Source organism: Diadema antillarum, unplaced genomic scaffold, assembly GCF_040938485.1.
Source record: "Diadema antillarum isolate AM-2024a unplaced genomic scaffold, OU_Dant_1.0 scf00000120, whole genome shotgun sequence".
NCBI lineage: Eukaryota > Metazoa > Echinodermata > Echinoidea > Diadematoida > Diadematidae > Diadema > Diadema antillarum.
The window spans coordinates 1,771,379-1,793,132 of NW_027271009.1; the positions used below are offsets into that span (position 1 = coordinate 1,771,379).

Genomic DNA, 21,754 nt, shown 5'->3' on the forward strand with positions numbered 1-21,754 from the left:
TCTAGCAATAATGGGAAAGCTGATGAAAGTGTAAAGGGCTTGAAATGCAACCCTGGCAACATCAAATGGCATGTGCTAAGGCTACTAAATGATAGGATTATGGAACAGGGGCATAAAGAGGAAGAAAAATGGGCAGTTCAAGGGAACCTCATTCAAAAAGGACCTCATCAAACCATGACAACTGCCTTGTTGTACAGTGGACTCCCGTTAGAACCAAGACCTCGGGGCGGGCAGTTTTCTTTCGTTATATCGAAATTTTTTTATAACCGAACAAATAAACGTTAACAAAGCACAGAGTTGAAAACATTGCGGCCCAAATTTTTACCTCGTTGTAACTGGAATTTCATTATAACTGCGATCGTTGTAACGGGAGTCCACCGTATAAGGTTTCTCACTATATCGGGATATAAAAACAAAGAAATATAAACGAGTTGAGACCTGCAAAATCTCCTTGTTATAAGACTTAGAGGGTTTCTGTTATTTCTGACTTCTTTATAACAGGGTTTCTACTGTAGCAGCAAGACCAAAACAATGAAATTGCACTCAGTCAAAAGGTTGTTTAATGGGGTTGTCTGCCCATACAACTATATTCAAGCTTCAGCATCGCACTTGGCCATGTTCTTTCTTAAAACTTACTGTAACATTGTTCCCTGTGAGACTCAAGATTTCCCATAAACAAAGCAAAACACCAAGTTATCAAACTCAAAGGGTTGAAATATTTATTAATATTGAGAGTTGCACCTCGAAACGAAATTTTATCTGTTTCCTGTTATGATGCACTCATTATTGCAGACAATTTTCTGCTCAAGATGGACACACATAAAAACAGTCATCCCCCCAAAAAACAAAAACAAACAAAACAAAAATTCCTGACTGAAACTGTCACTGACTTAAACCATCTGCCAGTGAAGTTTCAAAATGTAACTGTGAGTGTGCACACACATGATGGTCATAACATTTGATATCATAGCCATGGACATCTTCATTTGATGGTCACTATGGCAAAGTCAATCAGATTTCACTGATGATGTCAACGAAGTACAAGCGAACACAACAGAGGGCCCTCAAAAAAGACCGTCAAAAAAAAAAGAGTTAAATTAAATCATTACTTCATTGTGTGCTTCCAACTGAAGAAATAAATAAAAGCAGATGACACAACACATACATGTGTGTTTAATTTCTAGGATATGCAATTCACAGTTCATTTTTTTCTCCTCACACCTAATTCACACTGGATTCCTGGTAGTCGCTAGTCCCTTAATCTCGCTCAAACTCTATTACCAGCGCAAATTTGGCTGTGACACATAAAGAATCCAGCCCATGACTTAACAAGTGCCACAAAATAATGAGGCCTTAACTGTGGATGAGCACGAAACACTATAATATCTCTTCTTGGACCCACAGTCTTTTGACACCTTGACACCTGGTTAATTGTGAATAACGTCGACCTTTAGCGATGGATCAAAAGTCACGAGAGGCGAAGCATAAAAGCCCCCATCTGAATAAACTTTGTTCAGTGCATACAGCCATCTGGTTTTCAAATGAAGTTAAACTTGATCACCCAACTAGGGGTGGTAAGTTGGTCCTGTTATGGACAGAACCTCAGATTTCGCATCTGAGCATTACTAATGTTTCACTCATCTCCACACAGTTCTTTTTTCCTCCTTCGAATCCACTCTCCAGGCACTGTTCCTTCTCAAACGAGTGCATACCACGGAATACAACAGTCACTCCACTTCCGATCCTCCTCTAACAGAGCTGGGGTTCCCCCAAGCACCCCTCTGCTATGCCACACCCAGATTCTTGTCCTCCTTGAGCCCATCTTTGTCCTTCCTGTCCCTGTCCTCGTTCCATCCCTCTAGCCCCGGTGGGAGGGAGGTGTCCTCCTCCAGGCTGCCAGTCCCCTCGACAAACTCCTCGTAAGTGGTCTTCTCCAAGAACGGTCGCTTGCCGAGAAGCTCCACCATGTCATCCTTGTTTAGAACCTCTCTCTCCAGGAGTCGCAGGGCAACCTGTCCAGCAAATAGGGAGGCAAGATGTGTTCCTCTTAATGATAATGTTGCATATCTCACAGGGTTTTAATTTTCACTAAATTTCGCGAGTTGGGTGCCATTCGTGAATTTAACAACACGCAAACATATTAACTCTGATTCCAGCATGAATGCAACATGTACACATACACTCTCTGTTCATTACTGTATTCCACAATCACAAATTTAAACACTCATAATATTGTCAAAAGTCCATATTTGCGTAAAAGTAGACTCGCTATCAAAATATAAGCTGTATACATTATTTGCTCTCTTCTGGTAACCTTTCAGGTAAAGTTTCTCACGCCAACTTAGTTGTTCAAACTTACGAGACGATTACTACTTTGTATCCCTTATGTGTATAGCAACCTGCCTATTGTGACAATATGTCACAAACATTTAGTTGTGGAAGTTCACCAATAAAAGTATGTTTAATCTGGTATTACAAGTTTTGACTTGAATATCACTCAAACACACCATAAAGATTCAATCAGTAGTCCTTAAATTGTATCTGAATTTAAAAAAAAAAACAAAAAAACTTTGACCTTAAGCCCGATCAGATGCATTAACTGTTTCATGAAAAACAAGTGAAAAGTAAGTTTAGAATTACATGTATTGAAGTTTTTTCTCATCACGCCAGGAGGCACTTGGAATTGAAATGATAAGAACATTACCACTCTGATAATAATTCTATGGACCTTCAGAGGACTCGCCAAAAGAGGGAAGTTACCAACTTTTATTTCGGGAGATGGAGATAGAGATGAAATGAACAGCTGAATCCTGCCACTCACCTTTTCTACGCTCTCTTTCTTGTCGGCAAGAAGGGCCATGGTCCTGTCGTAGGCTGTCCGGATGATGGCGCGCACCTCCTCGTCAATCATCTGGGCCGTCTGCTCACTGTACGGCTTCTCCAGCACCATCTCCCCCTGCTGCGGCATGTCAAACGAGACGTTGCCGACCTTATCACTCATGCCGAACTGGACCACCTGTAAGAAAAAAAATTTAAAACAAGACACATTTGTAAAGCTATTAATGTCAGTCTTGGAGAAGCTTTGTAAAGGTGGAAGAGGGGTTGCACAAGGTTCTTTTGGAAACCCTTAACAAACCTTTGGTTATCTTAGTTTATATAGACAGGTCATCTCTGAGAGTGGAAGCAAATTGTACATTTAAAGGTCATCATAAACATCCTGTAATTTCACTTGCTCAATAATACCTGGTAAATGATGAAAACTACTGTCTCTGTAAACTCGCATTACTGCACTATCACTCACTTACAATGAAATGGTACAGGGTTTTTTTTGTGTGTGTGTGTGTGTGTCACTTTCCTTTGAGTTTTCATAGACCTGGACATGATTAAGATTTGTGGGCACTCGTTTTAGAGTACCCAAAGTGATGATGTCAGTCTTTTGTCATAACTTGGGTTGGAACCACGAGTGCACATAAACAGTTTGGCCAGGTTAAGTTGTTTAGAACCAGATGAATGATTATGACATCCAACTTTGGTACTCTATACCAAGTACAGAATATTCTGCATGACCACTGACCTGTGCATATGCCATCTGGGTGACCTTCTTGAGGTCGTCCTGGGCCCCCGTCGTGATCTTGCCGAAGAAGATCTGCTCGGAGACACGGCCCCCGAGCGTCATGCACATCCGGTCCAGCATCTGCTCCTTGGTGAACAGGAAGTGTTCCTTCGGGAGGTACTGGGCGTAGCCCAAACCCTTGCCTCTCGGAATGATGGACACCTACAGCAAATATGACATGGGTCTTGCTATTACCAATTCTCATTAACCAAGTTTGTATTCTTCAGAAAAAAAAAAAATGTATGCCCACACACTTAAACATATCCATTAAAATGAGGGAGCATACACTACAATGATAAATGTAAAAACTACAAGATGTGACATACAGTTGTTATTAACACATACCTCTAAAATACATTTTGAAAATTATAAAAGAACTAAGAATACAAGATTAGATATTTACATCACATCAAGTGAATACATACAACAGTTTCTCATACGGAGTCAAACTGCAAGTTAAGTGCTTGACTACACTATGGCTCCATCTAATACAGATTTACTACAATAACAACTTCTGCTGCAATGGAGTGTCATGATGATGCAAGAAGCCAGCTTCCTGATTGGCTTTTAGTACAGAAAATGACAATCCAGCAAGAGTTGCCTTCCTAGCCTCTTTAATGAAATGGGCCACTGTGAGATATGAATGAATGCTTGCATGATTTCTTGGGTACCAACTGATACAGATGTGCCAAAATCTCTAAAGATGTGGCCACTAAGAGTGACTTGTGACTGAACATTTACACATTCTCATCTTATTTATGATAAGCAGCAGCCAAGTGCTCCTAGAAAAAACAAGGCAAGTGCCAAATTGTGTCTCGCCCATTCGCGTACAAGAAATTGATATTTTTCTAACTCCCAGAAGTTCATTGACCCGCCTATGACCTTTGACCTTGTGGTGACCTTCAACTCCCCAAGGGACATTTACCATCCAAGTTTGGTCACAAACAGACAAAGGGATCAAAACTTATGAGCCATAATCAAAACGCGCCAGAAAAACTTAATGGGCCCTAAAAATTTGTTGACCCTTTCTGTGACCTTTGACCTTGTGATGACCTTTAATTCCCCAAGGGACATCTACCGTCCAAGTTTGGTCACAAACGGACATAGGGAGCAAAAGTTCTGAACCACAATCGAAACGCGCCCTTAAAAACTTAACATTGGGCCCTAAAAGTTCGTTGACCACTGTATGTGACCTTTGACCTTGTGATGACCTTCATCTCCCCAAGGGACATCTACCATCCAAGTTTGGTCACAAACAGACAAAGGGATCAAAAGTTATGAGCCATAATCAAAACGCGCCATAAAAACTTAACATTGGGCCCTAAAAGTTCGTTGACCCCTGTCTGTGACATTCTTGCAAGTAAACTGTAACGTATGACCTGAAATGACCTTTGACCTTATCATGTGACCTCTTACTGCACCATAACATGAAGGTACCCCCAGTGCATCCATCACCCAAGTTTGATTGCCATTGAAGCAACATGTGTCGAGTTACGTGTGATAAGAGTCTTGCAAGTAAACTTTAACGTATGACGTCAAATTACCTTTGACCTTATCCTGTGACCTCCAACGGCAACATAACATGAAGGTACCCCCAGTGCATCTATGACCCAAGTTAGGTTGTAATCCAAGCAACTTATGTGAAGTTATTTGTCAAAAGAGAGTCTTGCAGGTAAACTTTAACATAGAAAAGAGAGTCTTGCACATACTCTTTAACATATGACCTCAAATGACCTTTGACATCATCACATGACCTCCGACAACACCATAACATGAAGATACCCCTAGTGCTTCTATCACCCAAGTGTGGCTGCCATTGCTGTAACAGTTGCCAAGTTATGCATCATAAGAGAGTCTTGCAGGTAAACTTTAACATTTGTGACGGACGACGGACGGACGCCATTTGGATCCCTTAGTCTCGCCTTCACCTCCGGTGGGCGAGACAAAAAATCACATTACCCTCTCAGCACAGAATCACAACCTGAGCATGAATAATTCTCATCGGAGTATTGCAGTCATGAATGCTGCCATCTTTGGTTCTTGTATCAGCTCTTTGTGCGCACAAATACAAATCTTATGAAGCTAAATGGCAATCAGAGTTATCACTTTGAACATGGTAATAAGCAGTCACGATTTTCAACGACTGTATTTAGCTGGTCTATTTTGTAGTACATTTATGAGGTAACGGATATATAGACATAAATTCGCAGGTCCACATGATTTTGTTTATATGGGGTTCCCCCATACTGTTTTCACTGATCTCACCTTGAGGAGGGGATCAGCGTGTTCCAGGAACCAGCCGGACACGGCATGGCCCGCTTCGTGGTAAGCCACCGTCTTCTTCTCCTCAGGCTGCAGCACTTGGGTCTTTTTCTCCAGACCTGCATCATAGCAGAACAGAGAGTTCAAACACTGTTTGATCAGACCCTGGATTTGCCGTACAGTCAGTATGAATGATGGCATTTACTTCTTGGAAACATTCACTTTATGGAAGATTATCTCACCAACAAATTTATTCAAATGCGCGTTGGTGAAGTGGAGACATTATTTACCTTGGTGATCCTCACACATAACACCCCCATTAAACTGACATAAACGGCAAGAGAACACAAATTGGTGATGAAGGCATCACACAAAAATTTAACTTTGTCCATCCCTCTTGCTAGTCTATGGTTGGAAGGCACTCCTAATTAACTCGTGTTGTTCATGAGATGTCATGAATAGTGATTAATGATTCAAGTACATATTCACAACCTTCATGACAGCCTCTCAGCAGTTTAAATAAGTACCATGATTCACTGTAATCCAACCGTTATACATATCAATGCAATACTACATTCGAAGTCTCAGAAATTAAGTAGTCCAAGGTAAATGAGGTAATTCAATGAAACATATGAATTTACAGTTCTGTGGATTTTCAATCAAGGGGGAAAAAATGCAAAGCCGAACATTTTCCTTTCTGTTAGTGAATGAGCAGGCCTTCATTCTGAAATCACACATCAACATTTCATTTGCATCAACCCAGGTGGCAAATGAAAACTTACCTGCTACTACTCTCTCTATGGCAGCCTCGAAGTGCGATGACTCAATCTTGTCGAAGCCATGCCTAGCAGCTATCAGTGCAGCCTCATTGCACACGTTGGCGATATCAGCGCCTGTCAAAGCACAGACATGGTATCTCTTTTATAGCAGGCATGTACCCAAAAGACAATAAATCTGATGACAATCTCAACTGAAATCGATACTTCATACAAGGACTCTTATACGAGGACTCTTATAATCTGACTGGACTCAGCATTCCAACAATGAAAAAGCAATAGCAAGACATTGAAACAAACAAAAACTGACCTATTCATAAAATTCTTGTATCAAGTTATTTTTATTGCAACTGATTGACAAATTGCTCTACATCAACTGAAACCAGCACTAAATTGATCAGTGTTTCAATAGTAGCCATGACACAAGAAATCATGGGCAAACATATCCCACCAGAATGTGGGGCAATTTGTCAATCAGTAGCAATGAAAACTGACCTCTAACAAATGAATTCCCTAAACTGATCATGGAACTACAGCCATAGCAGTTTTGATAGTTATAATGATGACATATCAACGAAAATTCAAAATCAACTTCAATAAAGAGCAAAAGGAAGCACAACAATAGAGATACAGGGCTGCATACTAACCCATTTTTTCCATTGGTGCGACTTGTCTGTCTGACCAGTAAGTACCCAGTTTTTCCATTTTTTACTGGTCCATTTCAGAAAAGGACAGTGATTTTTACTGGTCAGGGACCGTCGGACCACTACCAGTGTGCAGCATTCAGATGTTAATAGATGCACATCAACAGAAATATATAGCGAGAGTGAGAGACAGAGATGTGTTCACAGTATTTTCTTCCTACCAGTAAAGCCTGGGGTGAGAGCAGCCAACTTCCTTGACATCTGTTCCATGTTAATCTCTGTCTTCAGTGGCTTCAGATGTACCTTGAAGATGGACGCCCTGAAGGGTGCACACAGACATGGCATATACTTCAAATTAATCCTTGACTGACACGTAGGCAGGTATACAGAAAGATCTGCCATCCACAAAATACCATCCAGCAAGAAACCTTTGCTCTCAGTCAAAATCTCTTTTAGCCATCCCCACAATCTCAACAATTCTTTTTTTATTTTATTTTTTTTTAATGGAGCAAGATATTTCTAATGGCAGCCACAGACCTATGGAACAAATTACCAATGCATCTCAAGCAGGTTGAAACAGTAGATGATTTTAAGAGTCTATTGAAAATGTATTTTTAACTTGACAGTGGATTCTGAAGGTTTTGTGCTGTATGTCAACGTTTTGTCTCCTTCTCTCTTACATGTATGTCTATTTTCCTCAATTTCTAAATTTTCCTTCCTTCAAAGTGCACAGAGATATTAATTTTCTCTCTTTTTTCAATGATATGTGCTTTGTAATTACGATATATTATTTTATTACTATTATCAAAGTGACTTATAAAATACACTGCATGTTACAGTAATGTTTATATCACTCTGGTGACAGGAGACATCTAAGTATCAATGAGATGATGGCCTTACCTGCCCTTGATGTCCGGTGCCCCTATATAGATTTGTCTGTCAAACCGCCCTGGTCTTAGCAGGGCAGGGTCTAGGATGTCTGGACGGTTTGTACCGGCAAGAACGACGACATTGGTGGTTGTGTTGAAGCCTATTGAAGTGGACATGAAAGAAGAAGAAAACCAAGTGGTGTTGAATGTAGAGGAAATTTTCTTTTTCACAGAGTGTTGTCAGTATTGATATGCTTTGTAGGATGTTTGTGGTAGTTGTCTGCCAACAGATCTGTTTTATGAAGAGTTTGGGCAATGCACTTTCGGGTGAGTTCATTGCTCCCTAAAGACATGATAAGTAGTAATGCAGTACGTTCAATTCATGACATCAGCCAAGCCCAATACAACTGCACAAGAGGAGCTCTGAAACAAGTACTCTTAACCCATTGAAGACAAGTTCCCAGTATACTTGGGAAGGTGTCTATGGGAAATGTGTGTTTGAGCAATATCAGCCCGGCCTCAGTGGGTTAAGTAATCTGCCCCAGTCCATGATGATAACACGGCATAGCAGGAAGATGGTTACGTGTAGCTGGTTAGACTACTTTTGCAAATTCAAAGTAGCTGTGCCTAACTGTGTTCGCAACCATGGTATCCATACAAAGAGTTTGGCCAACTCGGTTTCAGCTGGTCTCGACGTGACGTACATTCCTTTGTTAGATGCTTCCCTCACACAGCTTCATGCTGCCATAAAGTGCAACCCACTAAAGCAGAGCTTCAGTGGGTTGCACACATTTTCGTTTAGCTGGTAATACAACTCTGAGTAATTTCATGAGTATCCTAAAATTTTGCCCTTATGTTATATGGTTTCGATTTCAGTCGGTATTGTGTATGGACATTTATGCATGTAAAGTGCTTGGAGAACCTATTTTTTAGTTGAATTGCACTACACAAAAATGCTATATTATCATCATTATGTCCTCGCTTCAACACTCACCATCCATCTCCACCAGGAGCTGATTGAGTGTGTTCTCCTGTTCGCTCTGTCCCCCAAAGTTGCTTCGTCCCCTCTTCCGCCCCACTGCATCGATCTCATCCACAAACAGGATGCATGGAGCATTCTTCCTTGCCATGGAAAACATGTCTCTCACCTATGATTGCAAAAGAAATTGAATTTACATTAAATATATCAAGAGTCGTAGAAATGTTAGAATGTGCAGGCAACATTTTCCCCTTTCAATAGGCAATAACTGAGTAAACTAGAAATGTCGCTACAGCGACTGGTTATACCCCTGCCAAACAACATTTCATAAGCTTTGGTCAAAAAACTGAGGAAGTAGTTAAATCCGCAAGATCTTTCCTTGATCATCTGCCATTAATATGCCGTTACCATGGCAACGTACTTTCGGGTACTGTCGAAAAATGCGTCTTGCACATCTACAACCAAAGGCACACATCTGTACCAAGTTTCATGGAAATTGGGCAAAAACTGAGGAAGTAGTTTGCAACACAAAATTTTCCATCATTTTGGCTCATAATATGTGAGCTGTTACCATGGCAACATACTTTTTGTCACTGTCAAGAAATGTGTTATGCTGACCTATATCCTAAGACAAACATTCAATGTGAATTCCATGAGAATTGGAAGAACACTGATGAAGCAGTTTTGCCATGAAGCATTTTGCCCTATATTTTACCAATAACATGCCGTTACCATGGCAACGCACTTTTTGCCACTGCGGAAATATGTGTCTTGCACATTAACATATTCAGATGAACATCTGTACCTAATTTCATAAAAATTGATTAAAAACTGTGGGAGGAGTTCGCGACGCAAGATTTGTACCCATTTTTGCCCATAATATGCCGTTACCATGGCAACGTACTTTTGGGTACTGTCAAAAAATACGTCTTGCACATCTACAACCCAAGGCACACATCTGTGCCATGTTTTATGGGAATCGGTTGAAAATTGAGGAAGTAGTTCGCGATGCAAGATTTGCAACGGACCGACCGCCCGACCGACCGCCCGACCGCCCGACCGTCCGCTGATTCCTATATACCCCCTTCAAACTTCGTTTGGCGGGGGTATAATTATTGGCAGAATGTATAAATGATAAAGATATATTACTTTTAGATATTGCATCCTGTAAAAAAAATAATAAATTGTTCTTGAACAAAACATTTGTCAAATTTTCATTTTAATAACATGATAGGCTTCCTGATGTCATATTGTGACAATGAAAATCTAATTCTTGATGAATTGACTAGCACAATATCAAGGAAAATGATAACACAGAAAGGATAACGACAATGAAATGATTTCAACAGGGATGAACAAAAAAGTTAATAGCAAAATGATTAAAAACTTCCTAATTATATAAGGAGAAATCACACATGGCAAAATCAAAATAGCTGAAGCTGCCATTCCAATGCAAACTAGAGCATGAATGCTGATACTGACGATAAGTAGATATCTTCCCCACTAGCAAATGACTTGTACATTAATTATTGGCACCACAGTAAACTGAGTATTTAGTTGAACTCTATCATGGCACAAATACATTTGTTCACTTTGAACACATGAGTGCATAAGGACTGTTTTTCTTACATTTCCTGGATGTTACAGAATCATGATTTTCACTTAATAATAATGTGTTGGCACATCACAATACGAGGTACCTGAATATGCCTGGCACATTTCTTGTGTTTTACTTGTTTGGCATAGCCATGTGACAGCATTGGTTTTTACATCATCGCATCATGTAATTTGGGGGAAATTTGCTACCCACACAATTGGAAAAACATCCCGCAATGCCTGCAGTACTGGTGTACACAAGAGAACATGAATTGCATATCTACTTTATACAACATTGTCTGCCTACCAAGTATAGCCACAGCTGGGTAGTACGAATACATTGCATAACGACAAGTTTTTCTTACCCTCGATGGGCCCACGCCAACGAACATCTCCAAAAACTCTGAGCCGTTGACAGTGATGAATGGGACGTTGGCTTCTCCTGCTGTGGCCTTGGCGAGTAGCGTCTTTCCTGTGCCTGGTGGGCCTGACAAGATGGCTCCCTGTTCCAAAGACAAATGATGAAATGTTTGTAATGATGGCAGCAGCATTTAACAAACATCCTCACTTAGCCGACCAATGGTACCGCACTTTCCGAAGACAGCATTGCTCTTCAAAGTTACATGAACTTTCCATAAGACTTGACTTAATCATGGCTACACAAACCTGATACGTGTGTTACAGTGATGTGCACATGACCAAGACCAACATATGTAAGTCATGTCGAAAAATAAGGCAGCTACTGTAAACGTCAATATTTTCGCGCGATTAATTTTTCGCGCTGAGCGGCTCGAAAACGTATTCGCGGGTTCTTAAATTCGCGCTCCGCAGCAGGTTACTTTACTGTAGTACACATTCACTGCTTTCATCCAAAGCCTCTGCTACATATCTTGCTATGCCAGCGTACGACAAGCGACGTAGCGAGCGGCTCGACTGCGAGTACAAGCCCTGAAATACGTAGTACAGCTGTGACTGTAGTACCGTAGTCACGGGGGAATGTAGCATCGGTGCGTGCGGTGCGTGCGATAATACTGCTAGTCACACACATGCATGCTACAGTACACAGCAATCTATCGTCTCTTCGCACAGTAGCGTAAACATGCCTGTACATTGTACTACGTAGCAGTATCATCGATGAAGCACACATAATTCAACCCGTTCAAAATGTGCATAGAAAATTGTGAAGATATATTCACGCGTTTTTGAATTCGCGCTAGCCGAACGTAGCGCAAAATCCGCGAAAATTAATGTACCGCGAAAATTTCCACGTTTACAGTAATTAGATGATCTGCATAAAGTCAGAACAAAGCTGCAGTAAAACATGGAATTTTTCAAAAGAGGAAAAAAAAATAATGACTGTCATCCTGCAGTGCAGTGCAGTCATTGGAAACAAACACAATATCATAGACCCTCACCAAGGTCTTATATAATAGATGAGATATCTATTCTACTTTCTAACTGGAAGTCTCATCAAAACTAATAAACCACTTGAAAGATCACAATTGCTAGCTAAATTTGTTGTTGCCAGACTGAGGATTAACATACGCACATGGTACTTTAAAAACATTTGCTCATTGAACTACAGTTGTATACACCAAGTTTCACTTCCCAAACTCTAACATATCTACAACAGACACCCTGCTGAAATGGCACTCAACACTGCTAGAGGCTAAGTTTACAGTGAAATGGTTTGATGTATCAAAGGTGGTTTTGTATCCATGACTCAGTACAACAGCATACAACTTCTTCATCAATGTAGAATATTAAACTACAATTATAAATATTGAACAACCATATGATTGTCTGTGACATTGCTACTGATATTTGAATGAATCTCATACACTGAGCTCACAAATTTAACTAGCCTTTTACACATAACCTACCACACACAAAGGTCACAATGCAACTACCAGCTTACCTTGGGAATCTTGGCTCCCAAATCTGCGTACTTCTGTGGGTTCTTGAGGAAGTTGACAAACTCCATGATTTCCAGTTTTGCTTCTTCACAACCAGCCACATCTCTGTAAGGAGAACATGACAGAAGTTGACCATTAAATCTCATACTCATATTTTCATATGTGCTGGGAAGTCAGGGTCTACTCTGATGTGTGATAAAATTTTACTTTACCTTGTATATCTCCCCTCGCCCTCCTTTTGATTAAAACCCAGTTCACAGTTGCAATCTCAACATGTGCAAATAACAGTCATTGCAAACCTTATCTTGATATTGTCTTGTAACGGAGGTACACTAACTGTATTTGAAATATTGGATAGGTCTTTATGAAAATTATATCATAAATATTAATATTTGATCTAGGTGCATATTAAAATGTACAGGTGAATGTAATGTGAACTTTTTTCAAACAAAAAAAACAAAAAAAGAAGCTATTCATGCCACTCTCACATGTGAATAACTTCTTTCTGCTTGGCTGTTTTCGATTGGTCCTATGACGAAAAGATCACTGTACTCCATGTTTAGATAAGTCTGTAAGGGGTCATTGCAGATCATTGCCAACTGAAAAAACTGGCCTATCATCATCGTGCAGATACTGCCCTACATTGTCAATGGTTCCATATAACACTATATCATGTCTCAAGCTGCCATACAGATAAACAGTGGACAGTACAAACTTACAGATCAAATTTTATAAAATTTTTGCAACATGAATTTGACGTTATATCAGAATTTTATGAAAGTGTCCATTTCTTTACATCTTCCATGCCTCTCATGAGTAAGGGTGAAAAGAGTATCCACTTTTACAGTGGGCTTTTGAAAAGAATATTACAACATGTCATGGAACATGAAGCTGTCATCAGTCAGCTTCAATAGACCCTTCTCTGCTTGGAACTCTGCAATGACAGGCAAATGAGAGCTGCTACCCCTGACAGAGGATTAAAAACATGTTGTAGACTAGTCACGAGTATACTTGGGCAGGTGTCTATGGAAAATGTGTGTTATAGCAAAATCAGCTTGTCCTCAGTGGGTTAAAAGAGAGGATGAAGATCTTACGAAAAGGAATGACGTTCTCTCTGTAAGTAATTTCCCCCTTCAAAACAAGCCAATGTGACTGACCTGAATCTCACACCGACGTCCTCCTTCAAGATCTTGGCCGTGGACTCGCCGAAGCCAAAGATGCCACCCTTGCCCCGCCCGGCCCGCCCACCGGTGGCAGGGTTGTTGCGGAAGAGGTATAGGAAGAAACCAATCATGAGGGCTGTGGGAATGAGACTCATCAGAAAAGACCTGCAAAGGGGAGGGGGGGGGGGGGGATGAAGAACAAGTTTAAAGTACTAGCAACTTGTGCCTTTTTTGTGTCTTGGTTATCTTCAATGCACTTTGCACATTACCTGAGAACCCTCCATCCCTTTTGAAAGCATTAACTCAACTCATAAGTGCCAGTCATAAGTTTTTAAATTGGCAGCCAGTCAACAACCATCAAGAATCTTGGTTGCTGCTACAGTAATTGTAATTAGTAACTAGACATATCGCTACGGCTACTGATATGCCTATGCCATAATGCATGGTTCTCCTAATAGGTCTATAGTACAATGTCTTGACAATGTGTGATGACAGTTTCACACAACTGGCAAAATATTAAAAGGACAGGTTTGACACAAATGTGCTGAATGTTCACTTTCCTAGAACTAGGTTCAATTGGATGAATGATTATAATGTCAGAGTGCAGGTATTTGGGGAACTGATGATTTTTACTTGACTTTTGACCCTTTTATAAGTTTATGCATTGAGTAATTTTCAAGGTATTGAGGAAAAGTATAATTTCAGTATCAAATGGGAAAATAGCATTATCTAAACCTGGCCTTTGACCTTTGACCTCACAGTTCCAAAGAGAATCACTGTTAGGTTGAACATGCATAAATATGTAAGTTTCATGATGATACCTGGAGTTACTTTCGAGATATGGAGGAAAAAGTGCAATTTAGCACTTTCACTTGACCTTTGACCTTTGACCTTTTGGCAAGAAACTTCCCCAAAAAATATATATTGGGTAATACATGCCATACATCAAGTTTAAAAAAAAACAAAACCTTCAGGAATATTGCATTCTAAGGAAAGTAGTGATATTTTGAGGAGTTGACCTTGACCTTTGACCCCCTGACCTTTGACCCACGACCCCAACTTCCCTAGATAATCACTGCCCATCAGTACAAGCATATATACTAAGTTCCATGAAGATACCTTGAACCATTTGCGAGATATGGAGAAAAACATGAAATTTCAAATTTTTTTTTCACAAAATAACCTGTGACCTTTGACCTTTGACCCTGTGACCCTAAATCCACACAAAGTATTATCCCCCAAGGATATACCCTCATACCAAGTTTGATGTAAAACCACCACACGGTTCTTGAGATATCGACAAAAACAAAACGGGACGGACGGACATACGGACGTACGGACGTACGGACGTACGGACGTACGGACGGACGGACGGACGGACGACCCGAAAACATAATGCCTCCGGCCACTTCGTTGCGGAGGCATAAAAATGTAGACTTTAAATGCTATTGGCCATGCAAGACAGAGTCATGCCCCTATTGCATAAAGTTATCAAACATGCAGTTGATATCAAGCATAAACCTATATATCGACTTTCCTTTCATCCACTCAAGGTGTAGGATTCCCAATTCTTCTTTTCACACTTTTACTCTACTGCAGAGTCAAATCCAATCAGTGGTTAAGTAGGTCCATGACTGTGTGTACAAAGTGACAGCATTTCTCTTTATCAGCCACTTCATTATGCAACTTAATTTCAAACTGACAGATCAACATGAAACAGTTACCAAATGGGTAAAAGTAAAACAGATTAAGTGAGATCAGGTAAGGTGCAATTTCTTCATATAACAAGTCATTTTTCAGTAGAATCCAAGACTTTCATTTTACATGTATATTAAAAGTATATCAAAAGAGAGTAACAAGTAGAAAGAAACACTGACCAAATTTTTAACTCAGTACAATACTCATAATGGTAAGCATTTATCCTTTCTTTTCAGTGCTGTTCATCACTATACACTAAGCCCAGTACAGCTACTCACCCATCGCTCTCCGAGCTGTATACTACGGACAAGTAGTTCGGTGGTTCAATACCCAGGTTAGCCTGCGCTCCCTCCAGGTTCCTCTCGAAGGTGTCTACACTTCCAATGTTAAACCACACGTAGCGCTGTGAGCCATGAACATTTTGAAAGAGTTATTAAAGTCAAAGGCAGCCATCAAATGACAGAGTATGACGCAAGGTGGCTGGGGTGTTGACATACAAGTTGGGAATAGGCATGTTGTGGCACTGATGATGACTCATCCAAATAATACGTCCTTACACAAAAGGTCATAGCATGTTTTTAATACTCGCATCCTTTACTGCATTGCAAGTGAGTGAGAGATACTATGAGCACTCTTACAATGTGGAAGGGAATTCAAGCAGACTTCTATGCAGCTAACTGCAAGATGAAGATGAAGGCTTCCTTTTGATGTTTCTTGTTTTTTATGTGATCGTATGCTATTACCTAATTTTAGTGCAATTATTATCTACGGCAATCAATAACAGAAGACAAGAAAAGGTGCTTAAAGACAACTAGCACAAAAGCCATATAGCCCTTTTTATCACACAGTATAATAACCTGTCTTTGGAAAAGAGATCTGTTTCTTTATATCATGGTATATAGAGTGAAAACATCACTGATCATAAGATTATTGCAAAGTTTCATTTTTCATTCACTGTGAAAAAAAAGAAGGTAAATATATGCAGATGAGTTTCTTCCTTTTTTCATACACTTTTACAACACTGAATTATGTAGATAAAACACCAGAAGTATTGCCTACACAAATACTGTAACACATCTTAGAATTCATATGGAAAAGATGGGAGGCTAAAAACATGAATGCTTGGTGCACAGAGTAACAGAGGCATACAGCATGGAATATCTTACCCCTTTAGAGTGACCGGTCTTCAGCCAAACTCTCACAAACTTCTTGTTCACAACCTCCACTCTTTCAACCTGCAAAGAGCAAATGTGAAAGCAAAGTGTAATGATGATAAATATAATAAACAATGTCACAGTTCTTGAGTACACTGCATAATAAGGATCAGCAAATCATATCTACATAGCACATATCACAAAAATAAATTCATGTCTCTATGCATGTGCATAATCTATGCATAATCACAATAACACACTTCAGCATTGGACAATCATGAAAGTATATTTTCACTGAAGGTTTGAAAATATCACATGGTCAATAAATTTTGTTATTTCGGAAAGAGGCCCTTAACAGTCTCTTCATAATAGCCCTACTAAACAGAATAAATAGAATCACTATTATTCAAGAAGTGGTTGAGAAGAAGCATTTAAAGGTACAGACACAGTGATGGACACAACACAATGCAAAACAAACTACTACTGTTGTATGGCATATATTGATGGGTTAGTTAGCTTGAAAAGTATAATCAACTTCACATTATCATATGATTTCATGATGACTGACTCAATAATTCTAGCTTTACCTGCCCAGCTGTGAGGTAGTCATTGACAAAGTCCTTCCACGTGATCTCCACAGCAGAGCCCCCCATCATCAGGTAACCCACGGCGACAGCGCCAGCTATCGTCACGGCCACGCTGAACATGAGCTGCTGCCGATTCTTCTCGTCTATGGGGGGTCTGTTGCCCCCCGTCCCACCCCCTCCTTTGCTCTGTGACAGGAGGCTCTTCCAGAGGTCCTCACCGAACCCTTTGTTGCCATCCCGACTCCCACTCTCGGCCTCCTGCTTGCCGTTGCTCCTGCTAGGGGGCGGTCTGGAAGACTCCGCTAATCATTTTTAACAATGGGAACAAGGTTTCAATCAATGTTTTGATAAAATCATGATGACAAGTCATGGTAATGTGGATTATGATGCTCTTAACTAGATAATTTCTATATATTGCAATCGAATACCGACAATTGACGGTGAAAATGGGGGGGGGGGGGGCACTTACATAAGACCCTTTGAAATACAATCTAAGAGAAGAGTCATGGCAATGGGGGTCTCTATGACTGCAAGTGAGGTATCACTAGGGGCTGATGAAATACCCATAACACAATTGCATCATACAGCCTTATTATATGCATGTAAATGGCAAGGTTTATGATTAGGAATCATATTCAAAGCTGTTCCTCTCTCACCAATGACTCAAGGCCAGAGTATCCTTTGGGAGAAACTAGTAATGTTCATTGCTTGGCAATTCATACATGTATGTGTCCCCCCCCCCCCCCCCCCCCCCCCCACTCTCCCCCAAGCAAGAATCACTTCACGAATGTTCAATATTTTTTTAGAGAGATGGAATAGCTAGGGCAGTATTCCTCAGTGGTCTTAAAGGAACACTGAGGATGCTGTAACCAAAATGATAATGGCTGAAAGGTAGCTGAATCTTTCCAAGATATAACACTAAAGCAAAAGTGACCTTTACAGCACACAGCTTTGCTTCAGGAGCCTAGATTGATAAACCAACACACCTCCAAAGAGGATTTGAATGAACTCTATCTTGAAAAAGAAAGAAAGAAAGAAAAAGATAAACTGCCATGGTGAGGACTTTTACAACAATTTGGTTGGAGTGACCTTTAACGCTGTATGGGAATTTATGTAATTTGATAAAGCACATGTAATAGATGCTTTGTCATGTAAAAGCTTTCAGTACTATGAACCAAACTCAGCTGTATTTGACTTTTGGTAGTAAAGTAAAATTGGATGGATGACAAGTGATGTTTTTTTAAGTGCATCACCTCTTGTAACCTTTTTCTACATTTTTGCACACATTTTGGCAGACAGGTACATTATGAAAGGTTACACATGTGCAACAAACTCAGCACTTAGAACAGATGCTTATTGCTGTTCTTTCACCACACACACGCACACAGAGACATACAATTGTACATATACACAGGGAAATAAAAATCACTGAACACAAAGTTCTGATAATGATTGATATAAAATGTAACTATAATGGCTTGATATTTACATGCTTCTTTGGCTGTCTTGGGCTTTTTGGCTGCCTGCTTGGCATCTGGGAAGAACTTCTCAAAGCCTTTAGGTGGTTTGGCGGCCAACCTCAGCCTGGTTATAAGACTTGATAACTTCCATACACTGCTGTTGACATCTGAGCTGCTGCTTAGTAATCTCAGCTGCAAAGAAGAAGCAGTGCATCATACATGTGAAACACATTGTACTGAACAACTGAAAAATGGTCACAAGTTTTCTGGCGTGTTTGCGGCCATCAACCATGGGAATAACTCACGATCGTTAATAGTCAAGAATATTCTTATGATGATTTAACAAATGAGAAACTGCAAAAAAGCAAATTGTATAAAAAGCAATTACAAATAGAGGAAAGCCGCCTCTAGGAATGAAAGGACTGTACTCATTTGCACATGTTTAGTCAGCTTTTCGAAGACAGTGCAAAATCAACATTGGTTTAATATTAACACTACCAGTGAAATTATTGCCATAAATATTGCCTGATGTCTACGGAAGTCACATATTATTGATTTGCTACACACTCACACATGACTCCCCATGCCTATGTGAATGAGCATATGAATAGCATTCACGCCTCATCTACTGAAATTAGCCAACCACGGCCGGCCACTCTGATGTACAGTGTATTGTCATGACTGGTATACATTTGTACAGCGTGCCCTCCTGATCTGTGTGTTAGACAAATGCCGTAATTTCCCCTTAATCCTTGGTGAGTTGTTATTGTTTGTTCTCTCTTCTCTCTCAGTTGGAGCAATAAGAGGGCGAGAGAGAAAACAAGCTACAAAAAAAAAAAAAAAAAAAAAAAAAAAAAAACTAACTTAGACTACAGATTCTACAGATGTACAACAACTGCTGAGGGGAAATATCAACATTTTTAGTTTCACAACTCAATCAGGCCAGGAGCATCTAGGGTCTAAACATCATAGAAAGTTTTCTGGCTAATTTCAGCAGAACGCATTTCCACAACAGGCAGGTATGTACCAAGGTATGTAATGTACACATGCATATGATGAGCTGTGAGGAAATCTCAGACTGGTAAATTTTTTCACTCTCTCTGCTTGCACTAGCTCTACAAATTGTTTATTGCAATTATTCATGGGCGTAACTGCATTATAAATTCTTTGTAATGACATTGTCATTGTAGAGAAGCTGAAACAGGTGAGAATATAATTTTGTAACTTAGGATATCAATAATTACATAAAGTTTAAGTTTTAGGTAAAAACTGTGCATGGCTTCTTACGTTAAATTCGAACTCCTAACTATTAGACTGCCAAACTTTCTAACGTTTTTAATATGAACAAAAACATTTTCAATGGCATCCTAATCTCAGTGACAGATTGATGGGTTATCATTTCACAGAAATCATCTCAGCTCATGTAATTAATAATAATAATAATTGTTTTGGATATAAACTCCAAATTTTATTGTCCGAAAATGGAAATTCTTTTTGCCCAATTGATCGTGGGCCCGGCAGCCACTGAGCAGCGCCAGATCGACGTTGCTCTAACCTTTTCAACTGTTGAATGGCAAACAAGGTAGCAGCAACTCCCATATTTCAACGTCTTTTGGAATGACGCGGCCGGGGTTCGAACCCACGACCTCCCGATTGTGAGGCAGCCGCTCTACTTACTGAGCCAACACATCGGTATCGGGCATGTAACAGGCGTCTAATATACAAATGATGCACAGGCGGTCGTGCATGTCGCACCATTGTCAATACTCTCGAGCGCGCCGCACCTTCACTAATGCCACGAAATAATCCTGTGCATCATTTGTTTTATAAAATGGGTCGAAAACTAACAGCATTATTCACGTACCTTTGTGGGTCAATACCAGTCAGCTACATGTAGCACTCGCTCAAAAGTCAAGATGTCCGAAGATGTTCGTCCCAAACATTGTACGCACGTCGCACTCGGAAATCCCGCACATAAGTACCGGTACTGTACGTACGTATAAGAGTATACATACGCCACGTGTTATGCACAAGAAAGGCCGCCGGCTGTTGTGGCAGCCCGAACTAGATTGTTTACAGGATTGACAGCGCGTATAGTAGCGCGTGACGCACTTGTAACAACTGATTGAGTGCGCACTGCTAGTGTAAACATTGTGACGTACGTCAGGCCCCGGCCGTGCATTTACTAAGAAATTAATGCACGCACACGTGACTCATTTCAGCGCTTCCAATTGGCTACATTCTTGAACCCATTTTATAACAACTGTTAACACTTACAGGGAATCTACAGTCTTGTACGTGGCCAATGATACATTGTAGAACTATTTCTTACTTGCAACTAAATTTACCTTTTTGTTTTGAGGTAACGCCAACCAGACAAGTACAAAACTACACAGTACAACTAAATTACCGTAGAGCTACAACAAGTGCGATTACTTTCAGTATCACCGGTTACATCATCATGCATGAACATTGAAAGGCGTCGAAACTGTTCCCTAACTTACCTGCTTCACTTTGACACTTTGTCCCAGACTTCTGCTCAAAAGTCGCTCTACTGTGCCATGAAGTCGAATACAATTATGCGCCATTATTAAAGATTTTGCAGCAGCAAACTGCTAGGTATGCATGTATCACAGCTCAGCCAGCAACTTCTTATCCAGGTATACCAAACGTTAATGCACCTGCAGCTAGCTAGCGCAGCGTTGTTTCTGTATCTTATGTCATTCAACCCCTCTAGCTCTCGTACGATTGTGTACGTGTGCGCTGCGGCGCTTGTACATAACAGCAGAATCATGCATGATCGTCTAAATTACGCGATTACGAAATACCCGTACTTCTATGGTGTCTTCAAAGCGGAACTGTGCCAGTCATGATCATGTCGTATACAGTACTAGTACTGGCATCAGTCACACTAGCATGCGAATTGCGAGTGAGATTGCTTCGCAAAAGATTCAGCTATGACCTACTCACTTGACCCACGTGTGAGTATGGATGTAAGCCTGAATTAGTGTATGTCTCTCTTTTTTTTCTCTCTCTC

The 21,754-nt window shown here is 40.3% G+C and overlaps 1 protein-coding gene across 1 annotated transcript; it reads right to left on the reverse strand.

Annotated features, from left to right (window-relative positions):
- Nucleotides 1-1,127: 1,127 nt before the first annotated feature.
- Nucleotides 1,128-21,305, reverse strand: LOC139720086 (mitochondrial inner membrane m-AAA protease component AFG3L2-like). The gene is made up of 16 exons (XM_071631455.1): nt 21,222-21,305; nt 18,747-18,909; nt 17,258-17,559; nt 16,683-16,751; nt 15,795-15,919; nt 13,813-13,983; nt 12,658-12,760; nt 11,105-11,242; nt 9,159-9,312; nt 8,196-8,325; nt 7,517-7,614; nt 6,658-6,768; nt 5,879-5,994; nt 3,575-3,775; nt 2,822-3,016; nt 1,128-2,012 (listed from the first exon to the last, which is right to left on the reverse strand). Exons 1-16 carry the CDS (start codon nt 21,303-21,305, stop codon nt 1,785-1,787), a joined length of 2,388 nt encoding a protein of 795 aa, XP_071487556.1. The 3' UTR covers nt 1,128-1,784.
- Nucleotides 21,306-21,754: the final 449 nt, after the last annotated feature.

Excerpts from the sequence above, each read along its gene's own strand:
- LOC139720086 (XM_071631455.1), bottom strand. The coding sequence starts at position 21,305 with ATGGCGCATAATTGTATTCGACTTCATGGCACAGTAGAGCGACTTTTG. Across the intron at positions 17,560-18,746 it reads CAAGACAGCCAAAGAAGCAT|CGGAGTCTTCCAGACCGCCC; the intron begins GTAAATATCAAG and ends AAAAATGATTAG. Across the intron at positions 5,995-6,657 it reads CATAGAGAGAGTAGTAGCAG|GTCTGGAGAAAAAGACCCAA; the intron begins GTAAGTTTTCAT and ends GCTATGATGCAG.